At 34.5% G+C, this 16,966-nt stretch overlaps 1 protein-coding gene across 1 annotated transcript in view; it reads right to left on the reverse strand.

Moving 5' to 3' along the window:
* The window catches only part of LOC139691026 (intermembrane lipid transfer protein VPS13B-like), a 131,958-nt gene that overhangs the window by 40,367 nt on the left and 74,625 nt on the right, over positions 1 to 16,966 (reverse strand). The window contains exons 30-37 of the mRNA XM_071588744.1: positions 16,240 to 16,545; positions 14,548 to 14,641; positions 12,346 to 12,435; positions 11,929 to 12,261; positions 11,041 to 11,196; positions 5,620 to 5,801; positions 4,407 to 4,576; positions 3,053 to 3,288 (exon numbers count right to left, since the gene is read on the reverse strand). Of these exons, the coding sequence (XP_071444845.1) occupies positions 3,053 to 3,288; positions 4,407 to 4,576; positions 5,620 to 5,801; positions 11,041 to 11,196; positions 11,929 to 12,261; positions 12,346 to 12,435; positions 14,548 to 14,641; positions 16,240 to 16,545 (1,567 nt within the window). The remainder of the gene's footprint in view (positions 1 to 3,052; positions 3,289 to 4,406; positions 4,577 to 5,619; positions 5,802 to 11,040; positions 11,197 to 11,928; positions 12,262 to 12,345; positions 12,436 to 14,547; positions 14,642 to 16,239; positions 16,546 to 16,966) is intronic.

The following is a 16,966-nucleotide window of genomic DNA, read 5'->3' on the forward strand; positions in this document are numbered from 1 at the left end:
AATAAACCAAGTCTTTTGAAGAGAAGTTTACATGGTGCATCGCAAGGAGCATTGCTCATAATGCGTATAATCCTCTTTTGGATTTTGAAGATTATGCCCACATGGGGAGAGGAACCCCAGAAGAGGATACTGAAAGTAACACGAGAATAAAATTCACCATAGTAAATGGATAGAAGGACCTCTAAATTTACAGAATATCTAATATTTCTAATAAGGAAGCATAGGGAGCTTAACTTGCTGCGTAATTTGAAAATATGTTCCTCCCAAGACATGTTTTTCTGCAGGATTACTCCCAGGAATTGGGTACTGGAATTTTGGGGAATGCTCTACATCTACTGAGATTGCAGATGAAACTTTCTTTTTATTAGTAAAATCAATCAGGCTGGACTTATTTATATTGGGTTTTAGAAAGTTATGAAGACACCATTCATTGAAAATCTGAGCTACTTCGGCTGCTCTTTCTGTCAAGCTGTCTACTGAGGAGGCTGATACAATGATATTTGTATCATCAGCATACAGTATTGGGTCTATCCCCTTAATGAGCTTAAGATTGTCTGGGAGATCATTGATATAGATTAAAAATAAAATAGGACCAAGTACAGAACCCTGGGGAACACCCAGTGTTACTTCTCTACCAGGGGAAACAAATTTGGAGCCATTTCTTGAGAGCTCAACATACTGATGCCGTTCACTTAGATAAGATTCAATCCATTTGTAGGGCGTGCCTCTTATACCATAGCATTTCAGTTTATATAGGAGTAACTGATGATTGACGAAGTCAAAAGCTTTACTGAAATCGAAAAATAATCCTAAAGTTTCAGTTCTATTATCCAATCCTGAAAGTATTTGATTCACCATGTGATATGTGGCTGTTGTAGTGGACCTTGTTTTCCTAAATCCATGTTGAGATGTGGATAATAGCTTATATGTCTCAAGATATGATACAAGACGTTGATAAAAAACTATTTCAAATATTTTCCCCAGCTGGTTTAACAGGGATATTGGTCTATAAGAATTCATTGCCATTTTGCAACCTTTCCCTTTGTATATTGGCACAATTTTTGCTGATTTAAGGGGGCTCGGGAAAATTCCAGTTTTTAGGGATTCATTAATTAAGAAGAGCAGCTGATCCTTAATAACATTAAACAACCTTTTTATGACTATCCCTGGGATGTCATCTAATCCAGGACTAAATTTGTTAGGTAATTTATTGATTACGTTGGTCAGTTCCATGGCTGAACATGGGAATATATATAATGAATGGCATGAGTTAGGAATTTGAGAATAATTAGCTGAATTGACTGAAACTGTGGGATTTTGATGGGATAGATAGAAATCATTCAGGATGGAGGCCATTTTAGAGTAATCTGATATAGCATTACCAGCGGAGTCCTGCAGTTGAAGATCTTGTACATGATGTGGACCCTTGGATTCGTTAATAATTTTCCAAATCTCTCTAGATTTATTGTCTGCATTGGTAAGTCTAAGGTTGTTGAAAGATTTTTTGGCATGTTGTAAGGTTTGGCGATAACTTTTCTTGAGTACTGAGTATTCTTGGCGATCTGCTGGATTTGATTTACTTTTGTAATACACTGCGGCATCTTTCATTTTCTTTGAAAGCCAACGAATTTCATCAGAGACCCACTGACTTTTGTAGTTAACAGAAGAGCTTTTGTTTTTTGTATGCTTCAGGACACGGGGAAACGGGGACACGGGGTATAATTCTTCCATTATACTATAACTAGCATTTTAAACATAATTACACAACTCATGAACTTGCCAATAATAGATGCATTGAAGAATTAACAATAGCGCATTTTAATATTGAAATATAAGTAAAAATTACTTCAAATGTAATTTTGCTTAGGGAGGAAATGTAAAGGCACTAATGGATTTGAAATATGTGTAACATTACATTACATTTGGATTCCAGGCCAACACTAAATAAAATTAAAATGAAAAGAAATTTTTTTATTTCATATCACTTGATTGTTTAATTAATTTTAACAAAACATGTTCGGTAATTCTATTGTATTAAATGAAAATGTTCGTGTTATATAATGGCTTAATTTCAGTAAAAAAGTGACATGTTAACTTCTAAAAAAGCTTTCTTAAAATTATTTGTTTTGATAATATATTTTTATGTCAAAAGTATATTCTCAGTTAAGTTCCTTTTATTGCCTATTAAGTCTTTTGCATAAACGTGATATGAAAACTATACGTCTATTGGATTCTAAATAAACATTTAAAAAGTCATTGTTTTTAATTTAATTATTTCAATGTTCCTCATTTGGTTCTTTTTTTTATGATTTTGATTATTATTTTAAAGCTACTGAATGGGGGGGGGGGGGGGGGTTGAGTCTAGGCTTATGAATCCAAGTTTGGGATACACTGCTCTAGTTCATTAATATTTTTCAAATTTTTATCGAATGACCTCAGTATAAGCATTTGATCTAGAACTCACATATAATAGATACAGGTAGGATCATGTAGACAGGTTATCTTTGTAAAAGGAAGATTAGGTAACTCCATGGCTAATTCAAGATCACTCTTTCTTTCTTAAAGATCAACTTGGTTTACAGCTATTTCCAGACTAAGCTACGAATTATGCTAGGATCCAGTTGTTAACTGCAGCATCACAGGTTGCAATATTGAAATAGATCATATTTATGGTTTACTGTAAAAATTTAAGTTACATTTTGAATTCGTAAGTATCTAAAAAATAGTTTGGAGAGGAAAATTAATTTTGAATAAGAATTGAAAGCATTCAAAGAACTCTAAAAAGAGTTTCAAATAGGCGCTGGTATGTTTTGTACTTAAAATATACTAAAATTGGAACCTCTTCCAATTCTCACATATTAACCCATTAAAAATATACCATTTTCATGGTTCATTTATAGAAAATTTGGAGTGGACTTTTTATCTTTTTATAAGCCTAACTGAAGTGTTGATGGCATCTGCATACCCATAAGTTTCAAAATGCTCTTGTATCAGTGAACTTATGAATTACATCCCTTAGGTACATGAAAAAATCTCACCAAAAATTACCTACCTCAGCTAGGAAAGGTTCAACCACACACTGTTGAGTTAGGAATGCATAATCAATGACATCCAACCTGAAGTGACTCTTGAAGTTGGCTACCAGTAAAGCAGGGTGCTCTCCACTCTTTTGGAGGGGTTCTTTGATCCCAAGAAACATTTCAACCCCATCAATGGACACTGAGCAAAATGGCTGGCAATCAGGCATTGCATCATCATACTGAAATATATTTAGTGCCTTCGGCAACCCTGTTAAATAAATAATAATGTGTCACATGTATGCAGCATTATGAAAAAAAATCATCCTCAAGATTTATTAAGATTATAGTTTAGAGTTATTTGAATTGTATTGTTAGATAGACATGAAATAATGTGTTTTACATATCCTGGGCACATCAAATGAAGAAAAATTACAATGCATTGGACTAATACTTCTAAGGAAATAAGAGATGAAAGTAGAGGTGCCAACCCTCAACTGCCAAATGATCAGTGACACATGATGTTCACAACATACAAATTCTTGAAATACATCAATAAGTATGTAATTACAAGTTACTTTCCAATATTTTAAACTTGGGAACCACTAATGAATGTTACTGAAAATGTATTATTTTGGTAAAATAATATCAGCCACAATGGAACTATATTTCTACTGCCAATTAGTGAAAAATTGTCTCTGCACTAATTAATTACCATTGTAAACAAAGAACACTCAAATTTTGAACCTAAATTTCTTCAAGAGATTATTAACTTAGCTCTAACAAAATAAACTGTAAGATGCCAGTTAAAATCCATCCTCATACCATTGTGTACCATAATCTAAGAACCTACATGACTTTTTATCAGCTGTCTTTTGCGCTTCTCTAACCAAACCACTTAAACCAGAACAATGTACCTAAGAAGTGAAACAGGCACATAAGGTACTGTCCAAATAGTAATCCTAGGATAATTATTATAATTTTGTTTACATACGTATGCTCCACAAAAAGTTTTCTAAATGTAAGACTGCACATTATGTGTAGCAACGAAAGTGCAGTGTTATAATCAATGTTTTGTCAGGCAATAATATATACTTTTAAATAATTTTTTTCAGTTAATGCCTTTTGACTGAGGCAATGATTAAGCAGACATTTTTACAAAAAATAAAAATCACAATCATGACTTATAGAATGAAAAGATTATATTGCTACCAGATTGGAATACTGCCATCACGTTTTTTAAAAAGTCTCCAGCTGCAGTTACAAGCTGTCATCCATTTTTAGCATGGATTAGTATATTATACCCACTTATTAATATATGCATCATATATTCTGTATATTATCTATTTCTATCATAATTGAGCATTAGAGATTTTAATACACACTTACTCTTTATTACATGAGTAAGATGATTGGAAAATGTGATTCGAAAAGATGTCAAGTTCAAAGATGCTTCTAGAGTTGGTATGAGACTTGGAGAAAAATATGAGTCCACTCTCATACATCCAACAAGGCTGCGTGGTGACATGGTTACTTGTTCACGGGGAATGCCATCTTCCCTAAAGTAGTAATAATATCCATAAAAATAGAAAAATTAAGTACTTTAGAAAACATGATCACTGAAAACACAAAATAATGCCCAATCGACATATATAAATAAATTTCTAAAATTTCAAGCATATGGGTTTAAAAATGATGTTCACATGAAGTATGATCTTGTGCTTTCCCTGCCAATTGCTGTGGAAAAGGCTATTTGGGTCTTCCACCGGGTCATCGTCATCATTAGCCCGGAGGAAGGATAGCAATTTATTTTCCGAAACCTTGGCATTATTGATGGAGGAACTGACCAGGTGGAAGACCCGAATAGCTTTACCACAAATGTTCACATCATTATCATTAATCGTTTATAATAACCATGAGATAAGGTAATGATGAAATTTGTATCATGAACTTATAAAAGTGGATTGATATGAATGGTTAGAGGAACAAAGTTAGGAATGCCATTGATACATAATAGAAACAAAAGAGGATTTAGGACTGAGCAATTAACTATGATTTCAGAGGGTTATAGGAGAGAAGAAATTTTATCACCATTAGAAATAAAAAAAACAAAATGGCTCCTATAAGATTCTAACCAAAATACAGATATGCCACTCATACTATGGTAACAGAGATTCTTCAGAAGAATCTTACAGCAAACTTTGTTACATGCTTTATAGAGGGTAGTGAGGGTGAAATGTATGGAGTTATTTCTCCATTGTTTTCAATGGTCAAGAGTTGATGTCATCCAGTAAGGAATGAATGAGATTTAAACATGGATAACTGAATAACTACATTTTAAAAATGTGCGGGACTTCATACATATGCTAGGAAGTGGCAAGGTAATACACTTACTAGCAAATAGTGAATATTTATTATGAGGGTGAAGAACTGGTGCATTCTCCTGTATAAAAGGAGGTGCAGAAGTTGCATTAAAGGAGATTGATCACAATCATTAAGATGCAATTGCTATTTCTACTGACATTGATTAGTAGCAGAAGAAACTGCAAGAACAGAAATGGTATCAGAAAAACAGTTTATCTTTAATTGGAGTGTTAATTACCTGCTATCTGCTTTTGATCGTAATTGCAGTTGAACTCTCCAGATTCGAGCTACAGCAAGACGACTAGGTTCTGATAGGGTTGGCAAATCAAGCTTGGTAGATGATGACTCTGATAATTGGAAATGGCAGTAATCATTGAACTGGTTGCGACAATCACACCAATATTGAAGGGAGCAAATGACCTACAAAACACAAAGTCAAAGATATTTTTCAGTACAAGAAATTAATCCCTTGTTTGAACCCTGTGAAAATTTAAAAGGAGTATTGATGCGCTAAGAATATGATTCCAAGTAGAATGATCACAAAACCATAGTACACCAAGCAGATAATGGATAACATTATAGAATACGAGGAGTTATCGTAAAGTTAAAATTATAGTAAAAAAAGCAGATATATCTGAATAAAATTTATCCAGCATATTAATTGATTCTTATGTACACAATTTTGGTAATTACAGGCATTTATGTTGATTTGTTTTGTTTCAGGAAGCCGTAGATTGAAGTAGCATGCAGTTCAGAAAAGATAAGAGGCTCGCAGAGTGATTAAGTTTCTTCATCAGAAAGGTTACAGTGCCTGGCAAATCCACGATGACATGCTGACTGTTTATGGAAATGATAGCCCATTATACAACACAGTTTTGAGAGCGAAAAGGAATTTTCAAACTAGTAGTAGTAGTTTTAGGGGAGGCGACCAACAGCTAATTAAAATTTGCACCATTAGGATGGGAAAGGAAGCGTAGAGAGAAACCCAGTATCAGCATTAGCCTACTCTTGTCGAAAGGTGCCAAGGAGTTAAACATCCCATCTGATGGACTCACAGTGCTCTCCACAAAGCACCTCAAGTAGGGATCAGGATACCACTGAAAAATATTTGTCGCCTCCTGTTGTTGATTTGGATCTGGGCCCTCTCGGTGGGAAGCCTGTACATTAGCCACCGCACCATCCCTATCCCCTTCAAACTAGTCACATGTCACTCACAATTGATCCAAGAAGTGGAAGACAATCACTCACTCATTCATGACAATATTGCATGGAAATCTTCTTTCTTAAGATCCCAAGAGGTTATCATTACTTTAATGTTTTATGCCACACTTAGTTTCTGTTATTATTTTGGTATTAACAAAATTTGAATTAAAAGTAACCGTTTTCTATGCTTTAATGAAAATCTCATACTAATTAAGGTTGAATGCCTGTGGACTCCATTGGGAGAGATACAATGTATGTATGTATTAGCAACGGGATGACATCCCTATAAGCCCAATGCATATTAAGTTTTACAGCAGCACCACATGTGAGATATAACTAAGCACGCTACAGGGTAAATGTATACATTTATGATTTATTTGGAAATTTGCTTAAGAAATACTTTATATTAAATATTGAAACTCTGTTGCTTATTAATTAAAACAGATATATTATTGACATTTGTAATAATGGCAACCATTTTCTATGCCTGAAGTGGGAAAAATATATAACAGTATTTTTCTGGCAAATTGGGTTGGGCTTCTAGGTCGAAATTATACCTGTATAACCCTGGCCCATTATATGCAGGCTGATTTTAAAGCTAATTTTGATGCAAAAAAGTGTACCTTATGAGCCCTGAAATATGGTAACTCATAGCAATGCTAAATCAAACATTAAAGTGGGAGAGAATATACTAGAGCAGGTGAGGCAGTTAAAGTATTCCACAATTTATATTGGAGGAAAATGACCATATTGGTATAGACATTAGGAAGACAATCGCCAAGGCCAAAGAAGCATTTGCCGAGAAATGGATAATGGGTATGCAAAGTAAATTCCAAGAAACTGTGGGAGATGCCGCAATAGTAACTTTCGACAGAGTCATTCACTAAATGTACATTACAATGAACATTTAGTGGATGACTCTGTACTACGAGGGTCATCCGGAAAGTAGTACCCGTTCGTGAAATAAAGACACAAAAGTAAATATTAACAAACATAAAAAATTTTATTTGAAAGAGGATACTTTAAACTACTTCTCAACATAATCTCCAAGCAAATTAAGGCATTTGTCATAACGTGTGACAAGTTTCTGTATTCCTGCTGCATAGTCCTTCGCCGCCAGCTCATTGAGATACGCGAGGGACCCATCTTGCACAAATTTTTGCATAATGCAGATGGTGTTTAACAATTTCATGAACAATTGTTCGAGAAACATTGGGAAAATGCTCACAGATGTCATCAATTGTGACGCGCCGATCGTTCCTCACGAATTCGTCAACTGAGCTCACCAGTTGGTCTGTAATGACAGACGGTCTCCCCGAACGCTCATCGTCGTGTGTGTTCCCCCTCCCCATGTTGAAGTTGCGACACCACCGCCGAACAGACGACTCGTCCATTACATTGTCTCCATACACCTCCTTTAATTGGCGATGAATATCACATGGGCGAACGTTTCTTGCATTGAGGAATTTAATCACTGCCCTCACTTCACAACTGGCGGCGTTCTCAATTTTTTTAAACATTGTAAACAATCACAGAAACAACACAGGCAATGCTAGCGTCACGCAACTTGGCTCAGAGAAGGCAGACAAGCCACTGAAGCTATCTGACCTCGTCCAGCGGCTACTCGCGTCGTCAGCACTTCATGCGGCACGAACGGGTACTACTTTCCGGATGACCCTCGTATATTTCAGAGTGTATAAATCATTTGCCTTGACGAGAATTCGAGCCCGGATCCCTTGATGTTTGGCCAAGTGCTTTAGCCAGTTAAGCTACTAAGACTTCATCTTACAGTCCATAATTTTGGGAGCTTTAAAGGAACAAGATGTTGTGATGAAATACCATATATAAAATGTCACAGGCGTTTGTAGTCATGTACTAAGTACTCCAATCCATGAGGTTAAAGCCAGCTTTAAACACTATGGTGTTTTACCTTTGACATTTCCCAAGAAACTGTAGGAGATGCCATGAAAGTAACTTTTAACGGATTCATTCACTAAATTTCATGCATGACTACGAATGACTGCGACATTGTGTGTTTGATATTTCATCACAACATCTTGTGCCTTTAAATCCCCCAAAATTTCAGACTGTAAGAGGATGCCTCATCAGCTTAACTGGCTAAAGCACTCAGTCGAGCATCAAGGGATCTGGGATCAAATCCCGGGCAAGGCGAATGATTTTTACGCTCTGAAATTGCTACATTGTAATGCACAGTAAAGATCTAGATACTCTAATACTGAGATGGCACTGTATTGATTTGACACATGGCCTCTGGGGCAAAAGATTGGTAAAGACTCACGAGACGTCATATTTCAACTTTATTGCCAGTAAGCATAGGGGGGGCATAGAATCTTTACGAAAAAAAGCAAATGGGGCAGAGATTCTTTATGAAGTAATTCTAAATTCATAGTAACAAAACAGGATATGCTAAATGATGGGCCACATGGTATCTCAATTGACTTGCTTGCACTGGGTGATAGTGTAGTTTTAAATTATATAAATCATTTATTCAATGTTACCTTAAGCAATAATACCCTGCCAAATGCTTGGAATGAGGCATATGTTACCCCGATTATCAAAGGAGGAGATAAGGCACTAGTTGATAATTATAGACCGGTAAGCTTGACGTCAGTTGTATGCAAGCTATTAGAAAAGATAATGGCTGATTATCTCTGGGATTTGTGGGAGAGTGAGAATTGGTTGTAAAGTCGCCAATATGGTTTTAGAAAAGGGCACTCTTGCAAACTCAGCTATTAAGGTTCTGAAATGTTTGACTCTTTGGATGCAGGAATAGAAGTAGATGCTATAATAGTCGACCTGTCAAAAGCCTTTGACAAAGTTGACCACGATCGCTTAATGCTTAAGATGGGCCAATTGCCACTACACACAGATGGAAGAGTAATCTCGTGGGTCAAAAATTTCAGGGACAGTTGAACACAAAGGGTCAAATTAGAAGTGTATTCTGAAAAAACGAGGGTAACATCGGGAGTCCCACAAGGAAGGGTACTTGGCCCGCTCTTGCTTTTAATCTATATAAATGATCTCCCAGTAAATATTAATTCTGAGATAAGACTTTTTGCAGATGACTGTATTATCTACAGGAAAGTTGAAAATGACAGTGACCACGACATACAGCATAGGGACATAAGTAAAATGGCGGATTGGGTGACAAATAATGGGATGGATATTAATGTTAGTAAATGAAAATCCATCAATTTTAGTAACAAGGTAAATGGAAACAATAGGGACTATAATTTCTCAGAAAATGTCATTCCTAGAGGTGATAACTGCAAATACTTAGATGTATATTTAGCCAAGGATTTAGGGTGGGGGCTAAACGTGCAGTACATTTTTAAGAAAGTTTACAAAACTCTTCATTGGGTGATGAGAAACCTCAAAGTGAGCGTTAGAGCAAGCATTTCTTTTATGGGACCCTCATGAAGAAGAACATATCAAAAAACTGGAAAAGGTACAAAGAAAGGCTGTCCGATATGTACTGGAGAAGCATAGGAGGATGGAGAATGTGTCTGACATGTTAAAAACGCTGGGCTGGGAACCTCTAAAAAGTAGAAGAAAAATAAGCAGACTTTGTCCAATGTTCCGCATTCTGAAGGGGGAGAAAGCTTGGGCAAATCTTAGGAAAGAGGCAGGGAACCCAAATTTTATAAGGAGAAATGACCACAAATTCAAGGTAAAATGCCAGGCTCAAAGAATGAATACAAAAAAAATTTCTTTTCTAGATAAAACAATTGTTGATTGGAACACCTTACCTGCAAAATTATTCGAGCCCTTTCCTCACAGAGGGCATACTTTTAAGAAAAGATGCAAGGAATATATGTAATAAATTGATTGATGTGTGGGATAAAATTATATGTAACAGCTTATTTTTTAAATTTATCTTTTTTTTTCTTGCTGATTGATTAATTTTAATGAGATGGGGATTTTCTTGTTTAGTGAAAGAGTTTTGTGTTTTGAAGTTTCCTTTCAGTGTACTTTTGTTTTACTGACTGATTTTACCTATTATCTTTTGTGATTACTTGGGATTTGTGTGCCACCTGACACTGTCTATCCATACATGTAGATTTTAATAAATAAATAAATGTTACAAATGACCATAATGATTTAGAAAAGTGAAATTATTAAGAAAAATAAGAACGACATAAATAATATGAACATTGAAAATGAAACTTTGTGTAAATGTTGTTTTACTTACATTGGAATGATCAGAAAGTTAATGGGACACAAAGAAAACTGTGGTCAACAATGGAAAAATATAAATACCGATGATGCAAATGAAGGATTTAACTTTATATAAAATGGATTAATATGTGAAATCAATACGCGTGAATTCAAATTTTCATTATTTCACAAATCACTCACAAACCTAACCAGTAACATTTTCCTCTTAGTATGTACTGTAATGACATAATGACCAACAGCAATGCAATAAACTCACTTGATCAGTTGCACACTGCCCATGTGGATAGGAAGACATTCCAGCCACTGACTCAGATGCAATGACAAAAGGCACAGGATATACATCAACTCTGGTAAGAGTGCGTGGCTCAGGGTAACACCACGTCATTGTAGGAGGGTTTTTCTTAAAAATAACCTGAAAAGATCATTTTTCACGTAATCATAAAATATTGTTCCAGTAAGTGAAATTTTAATAATAGATAAAAATGAAAATCATTTGATTCATGATATAAATGTGAATTTCCAAAGCTTTACTCTGGTCACTCCTATCGCTGTCACCAAAATGTTATACAAATTCTGAAATCTTCAAATGTGCAATAAATACATAACACAAAATTATTGATGAAATGTTTAATTTAATAGTTCTATAATAGAGAAAATCACAACACTACACAAAGCGACAAAAACACAGCAAAGAGGGTTTGCATCAACACAATTCCCAAAGCAAATAACTCATTTTTACTATTAATATTTCCTTAAATTCTCCATTGAAAATTCCATCTAAAATTAAATACAGGACCTGATATTTACAGCATGAAGGGCCTGTCTCAAAGTACTAACTGTTAGTTTTTTGAGGTCTCATAAGATATCTATTGTTATATAAAACCATACCTGAAAATGTCCCCAATGGTGATTTCTTTTTTAATGATTCAAGTAAGAGTACATCATTATTAAAAATGGAAATGTATACAAGTTCATGAAATTTCAAATCAAGATTTAAATAAAAAATCAATAGCCTTACTAATCACCATGGCTGATAATATTCTGGCATTTAAATAATTACTGTGTTCTCTGCACTTCGTATTTTTCCTCAAACTTACACAATTATAATAACCCCTCACAAATACACAGCGAGGATAATTCTTACTTGATAGGGAAACGGTGATGATGTATGCGTGACAAAATTATCCAGAAATATGAATGCACCAGCTCTCAAGTCATCTTGATAATGCTGATCTTTAGCAGGTGATGATGCATATGACATATCAGTGAACTGGGATGGATAAGAAACTGATGGAACAAACTGGCCTGCATATGATTTTCTGAATGTATCAGATCTATAAATAGTATTTTTAAAGGATGGAGGCTCTCCAACTAGAAGGGAATCATGGCAATTCTCAACTGAAAACAAATCTTCCTTGCTATCACTTTCTTTTCCATTTTCATCGCTCACATATTCAGAGCATCTTTCAGGATACATCTGGAAATAAAATCAATACTGTCATAAATATTTTGATTCATCACATGGTATTATGAATAAAATGAAAAGGTTACCAAAACTTACCATAGACTGAAAATCTGACAACGCAGTGTACATGAACACCAAGTGGTCCGGACCCAGCTCCACTAAGATAGTTTCTGAATCTGCATTTAGCTGAAATTCGAAAAAAAACTTTTTAGAATGCATGCGCTTCAAAATTTTTTGTCTCCAGCATAACTAATGGAATTTACCCAATATATTGAAATGAAATAATTAACTTTGTAAGTCCACACACATTTTATTTAGAACACGACCAAGGTTACGACGTTGGATGTCATCATCAGGTAGTCCTCACAGAAGCCAACTTTGTATATATATACCTTGAGAGCGGAAGGAGGGGGGATTGGTCAGAGTGGGAGGGTAAGAGAGGGAGGAGGGGTAAAAAGGTTAAAATGTAGTGAGGGAGAATGGGAAGTACAGCTATCAGTGCCAATCATTGGCTGTTAATGTGGGTTTATTTGGGAGGGGGATACCCCCTGTGGGAAGCACTCGATGTGAAAGAGTGGTAGATCTAAGAGGGGGGAGTGGGAGGGATAGTTAAAATTTTGTGAGCAAGTTCATCCTTGCAATGGACACAGGGTGTATTGCAGGGTGTCAGAGTAACTTAAGTAAAATATGGATTTGAAAAAGCTTTGGGCAATATTTCAATGCCAGTGCTAGAAGATGAGGAAGAGAACTTCAAAGAGTGAACTCTGTGATGTGTCTGAAGAGATAATAAATGCACTTAATTCATTGAATTGTGCTTCAGGTGACGAATTTCTTGGATTCGAGTGATCTACCTATCCTATCATATATTTATACATACGGGTATATTATATGACCTACTTTACATACACGTGAAACACTATGTATTGGAATAAAGAAGTACTACGTATTAGAATAAATGAAGTATATAAATAGTATATGTTTCTTCTTTTTCTCATAGATATATGAGATGAAATAACTGTAACAGTAGCAGATCTGTATAAAATACAATGCAATTAGAAAGGCATGCTTCCAGACTAATTCATTTTTTTGAGACTTCTTTAAATTATTGTGTACATAGGTATGTAAATGTTTGGATTTTTTCAATTTTCATTACATGGTGCCCATCATCATTTTTTTCGATCATCTGAACATTTTTTTAGATAACACATGTGACATCGAAGGGAATATACGGTAGTTCTTCTGGAAAGCCATTGTTAACTGATATCATTTTAACTATGGTAAGTCCCTTATTTATATTTGAATCTGATATAGGGATAAGCTAATCGGCGGCTCATTGCATGAAATGCCAAAAGCATTTGGGCAAAGCAATGCTTTGAAGTAGAATTAATTATTTGGTCCGCATATATTTCCTTCCGAAAAATGGAGTACTGTAACCCATATTTGCCTTTAGAAATGTGAAAGACAATCAGTCTAAATAAAGTGTGTATGGAATCACACTTTATTTCTTAGGTAAAGTAACTTATTTCACTTCAATACTTCAAACTTTACAAATGGAAATTTGTTCCCAATAAATCCCTCCAGAAACTTGTACAAAGGGAGAAACAAATGTCAGGGAATAAATATCATGAGCAGAAAAAAGAGAAAAAGTAAAAAGTTATCCAGAGAAACACCAACATCATCAGGTGGTTCAAACAACTGAAAGGAAATGAAGGTAAAGAAAATAATTGATGAAATTATATTGATATTACATTCTAAATTAACTAAATAATGACAGGGAATCATTTTCCAAGTTTGTGCAACCCCTGCTATGAGAAATACCTCTGCATCCCGAAGAAGGACAGTGCAGTATGAGTTTATATATTGTTCTAAAAAATTTTTTAAAATTATTTATATTTTCATCTTGGGTAACATTTTTGGAACAAAATAAAGCACCTACATCTGTCTTGAAAAATATTCTTAAATGTCATAACTTTCATATCAATTGCAAATAATTTTACTAACAGACATTAAAACCTCAAATTTCTTAATACATAGTGTGTCTCACATTTGGTCCATGATTAGTTTTCAGTCAAATTCTCTATTCAATATTCAGCATTCTCTTAAAAAAATGAAATCACACAATAGGAAATAATTCAAAACAATAAGATATTTTGAAAAAACATACGAATAAACAAACCATAAACACAGAATTCAATCTGAAGGTCAGTTTGGTACGTGATGGTATAGTTAATAATAATGCAGATATTATCATATTACTTGTGCCCAATGATACCACAGAATAAGGGAAATATTTCTTACCTGGATCCTAGGGTGGCAGAAATGATTCATCCATGGCTCCCATATCACAGTTCCATCAATTCCAAAATTCCATGGATAAAGTACCACTCTCTTTCTGCAGAGAAAAATTGAACTAGAATAACAAAAATTCCTTTCACAGCCAGCCACAAACTTTATATCTTGGGGCATGTGATACCCATACAGTAGTTTTCAGAGCTATCCAAACTGATTGACAGAAGACAGAAAAACTATATTACTTATGATGACACAGAAATATCCACTCATTTACTGATGAAAATCTAATCTTATTTTCTGTTTGACTGAAAATGAATTTAAAAAATCACTCACATTACAACATTTTTACTATATGCCATACTCATTTTATTGAATTTGCACCATGTCCCTAAAAAAAAACAGTATTTGAAACAATGTAATGATTCTTTTTTATATTTTGATTTCTCACATCAAGATTTTGCAGAATGGTATATAAATAAATGAAAGGACTAACTTTGTAGTTCCACACGAACGTTCTTGTGGAACTACAAAGTTAGCCCTTTCATTTATTTATAATGAATTGGTTCCATAAAGTTACGCCAGAAACCATCAATCAGAATGGCATATCTAAAATATTAAGCATAAGTGGACCACAATCAATATAGTTATAAATTAACCCACTAATTACCACTTCTGTTTTCATAGCATAAAGAGGTTAAGGTGGTTGTCTACTCTCAGACCTTACATCACCTGTTTTTTCTATACATTTTTAAAATTCACACAATGTGCGCCATTTATCTTGATTTTTAAGGGAAGTTACTTGATGTGACTCTGTGTAAAATTAGCATGATAATGATGGGCAATCATCCCTTCAAAGGGCCAATGAATTAAAGAGAAATGCTGACTATGAAAGACAAACTGCATATTTTACAAATATTTGATTGACATCTTGGCCTTGAACACTGGCATACTTTTGGAAAAACGTTTTCATTTTTATGCTGTTATGAACTTGAGGAAATATTTAGTAACTGGTTCTGATCTACCCCAGCCTCTAATATCTCCTTAAAAGTGACTACTCTATTAGAGGCAAATACACAGCAACTGCAGAAAGACTAGGTAATGATAGTATCTATTTGCCTTGCGCATAATCAAGTATGGAGAATTGTTAGTAGTAAACTAAGAGGGTGAATGGTAGACCCAACAAGTTAAATCCAACAGTTTCTTGCTGTACGTAAGACACTTTTAAAAAAATAAACAAGAAAATGCAATAGAGAAATTTTTACAGCAGACCTTTTCTTTCAGTCTACATTTTCACATGAGCATATTATGAAGAGGAACTTTGTCACAGAGCAAACTTAGCAAAGGTAGTCTTCTAAACCATCTCTAAAACTATTTGTTTCTGATTCCTACAAAGATAAATTTACGTCATTAATTTATAACATGCTTCACCATACCCATTTCTCCTTTTCTTCCACTTTAAAAACAAAAGAATTTTTACTGTATTGAGAACTTGGGCAATTATTTAAATGATAATTAATTAACCACTGATAAATAAGCACAAATTTATTATAATTGACTGCCAAGCCATCGAAATTGGCAAAGACTGAAAGCACATTAGTATAGGGAAAACTTTGACATGGTAGACTACTATTAAAATTTATTTGGGCAAAAAATTAATATATTTAGAGTGAATCATTAAAATTTTTTTAAATTACTTACCTTCCACAATGTGTTATGCTTGCAGTAACACTGGAAACTTTCATATTTCCATGCACTCTATTTGGAACCCCATCTTTATATACAGCTTTATGCTTAAATTCCAATGGTATCAATCCCTCAGTAGACCAAACATTGCAATGAAATGAACTGAGGCCCAAGGTAGCCTCATCTGATACTTCTTTTCCAATGCCACCATTTCTGCCCACCAACTCCACCGAAACAACAAGCTGGGCAGTGACAAATGTATAAGAGCAGTTCTTCAAATACGGCAACAAGGCTGCTAATGTATTTTCCTCCTTTGATCCACTTATAAATGAATGAAATACTTAGAATTATTTTCTAAAATATAGAAATGAAGGCCTATGAATTTATAAATACATAATGATCACTTTAAACAGCAAATACCATTCACCTTACATTCACAAATTTCCCATATTCACAAGATACCAAAGGCACAATTTTTCTAAAATTACAAAACCTTCAACTCTGATATTCCAATATGACAGCCAATTATTTTGAATGCTAATTTTACTCCAAGTCTTATGATTGAGATGGCAACATCCTGCAGCAGTCACTCACCAAAAATCCTCAAGGTATGATGGTGGCATCTGGCCCATCAATCTTATATCAAAACATTTTTAATAAAGAAATCATCTGACTCAGAATTCCATGAATTACTGAAGACATATCTGAGGATAGAAACTGTAAAATTTAGCCACCTACATGG

The sequence above is a fragment of the Hetaerina americana genome, unplaced genomic scaffold (assembly GCF_022747635.1).
Source record: "Hetaerina americana unplaced genomic scaffold, ioHetAmer1.1.p SCAF_3, whole genome shotgun sequence".
In the NCBI taxonomy this organism is placed as follows: Eukaryota; Metazoa; Arthropoda; class Insecta; order Odonata; family Calopterygidae; genus Hetaerina; species Hetaerina americana.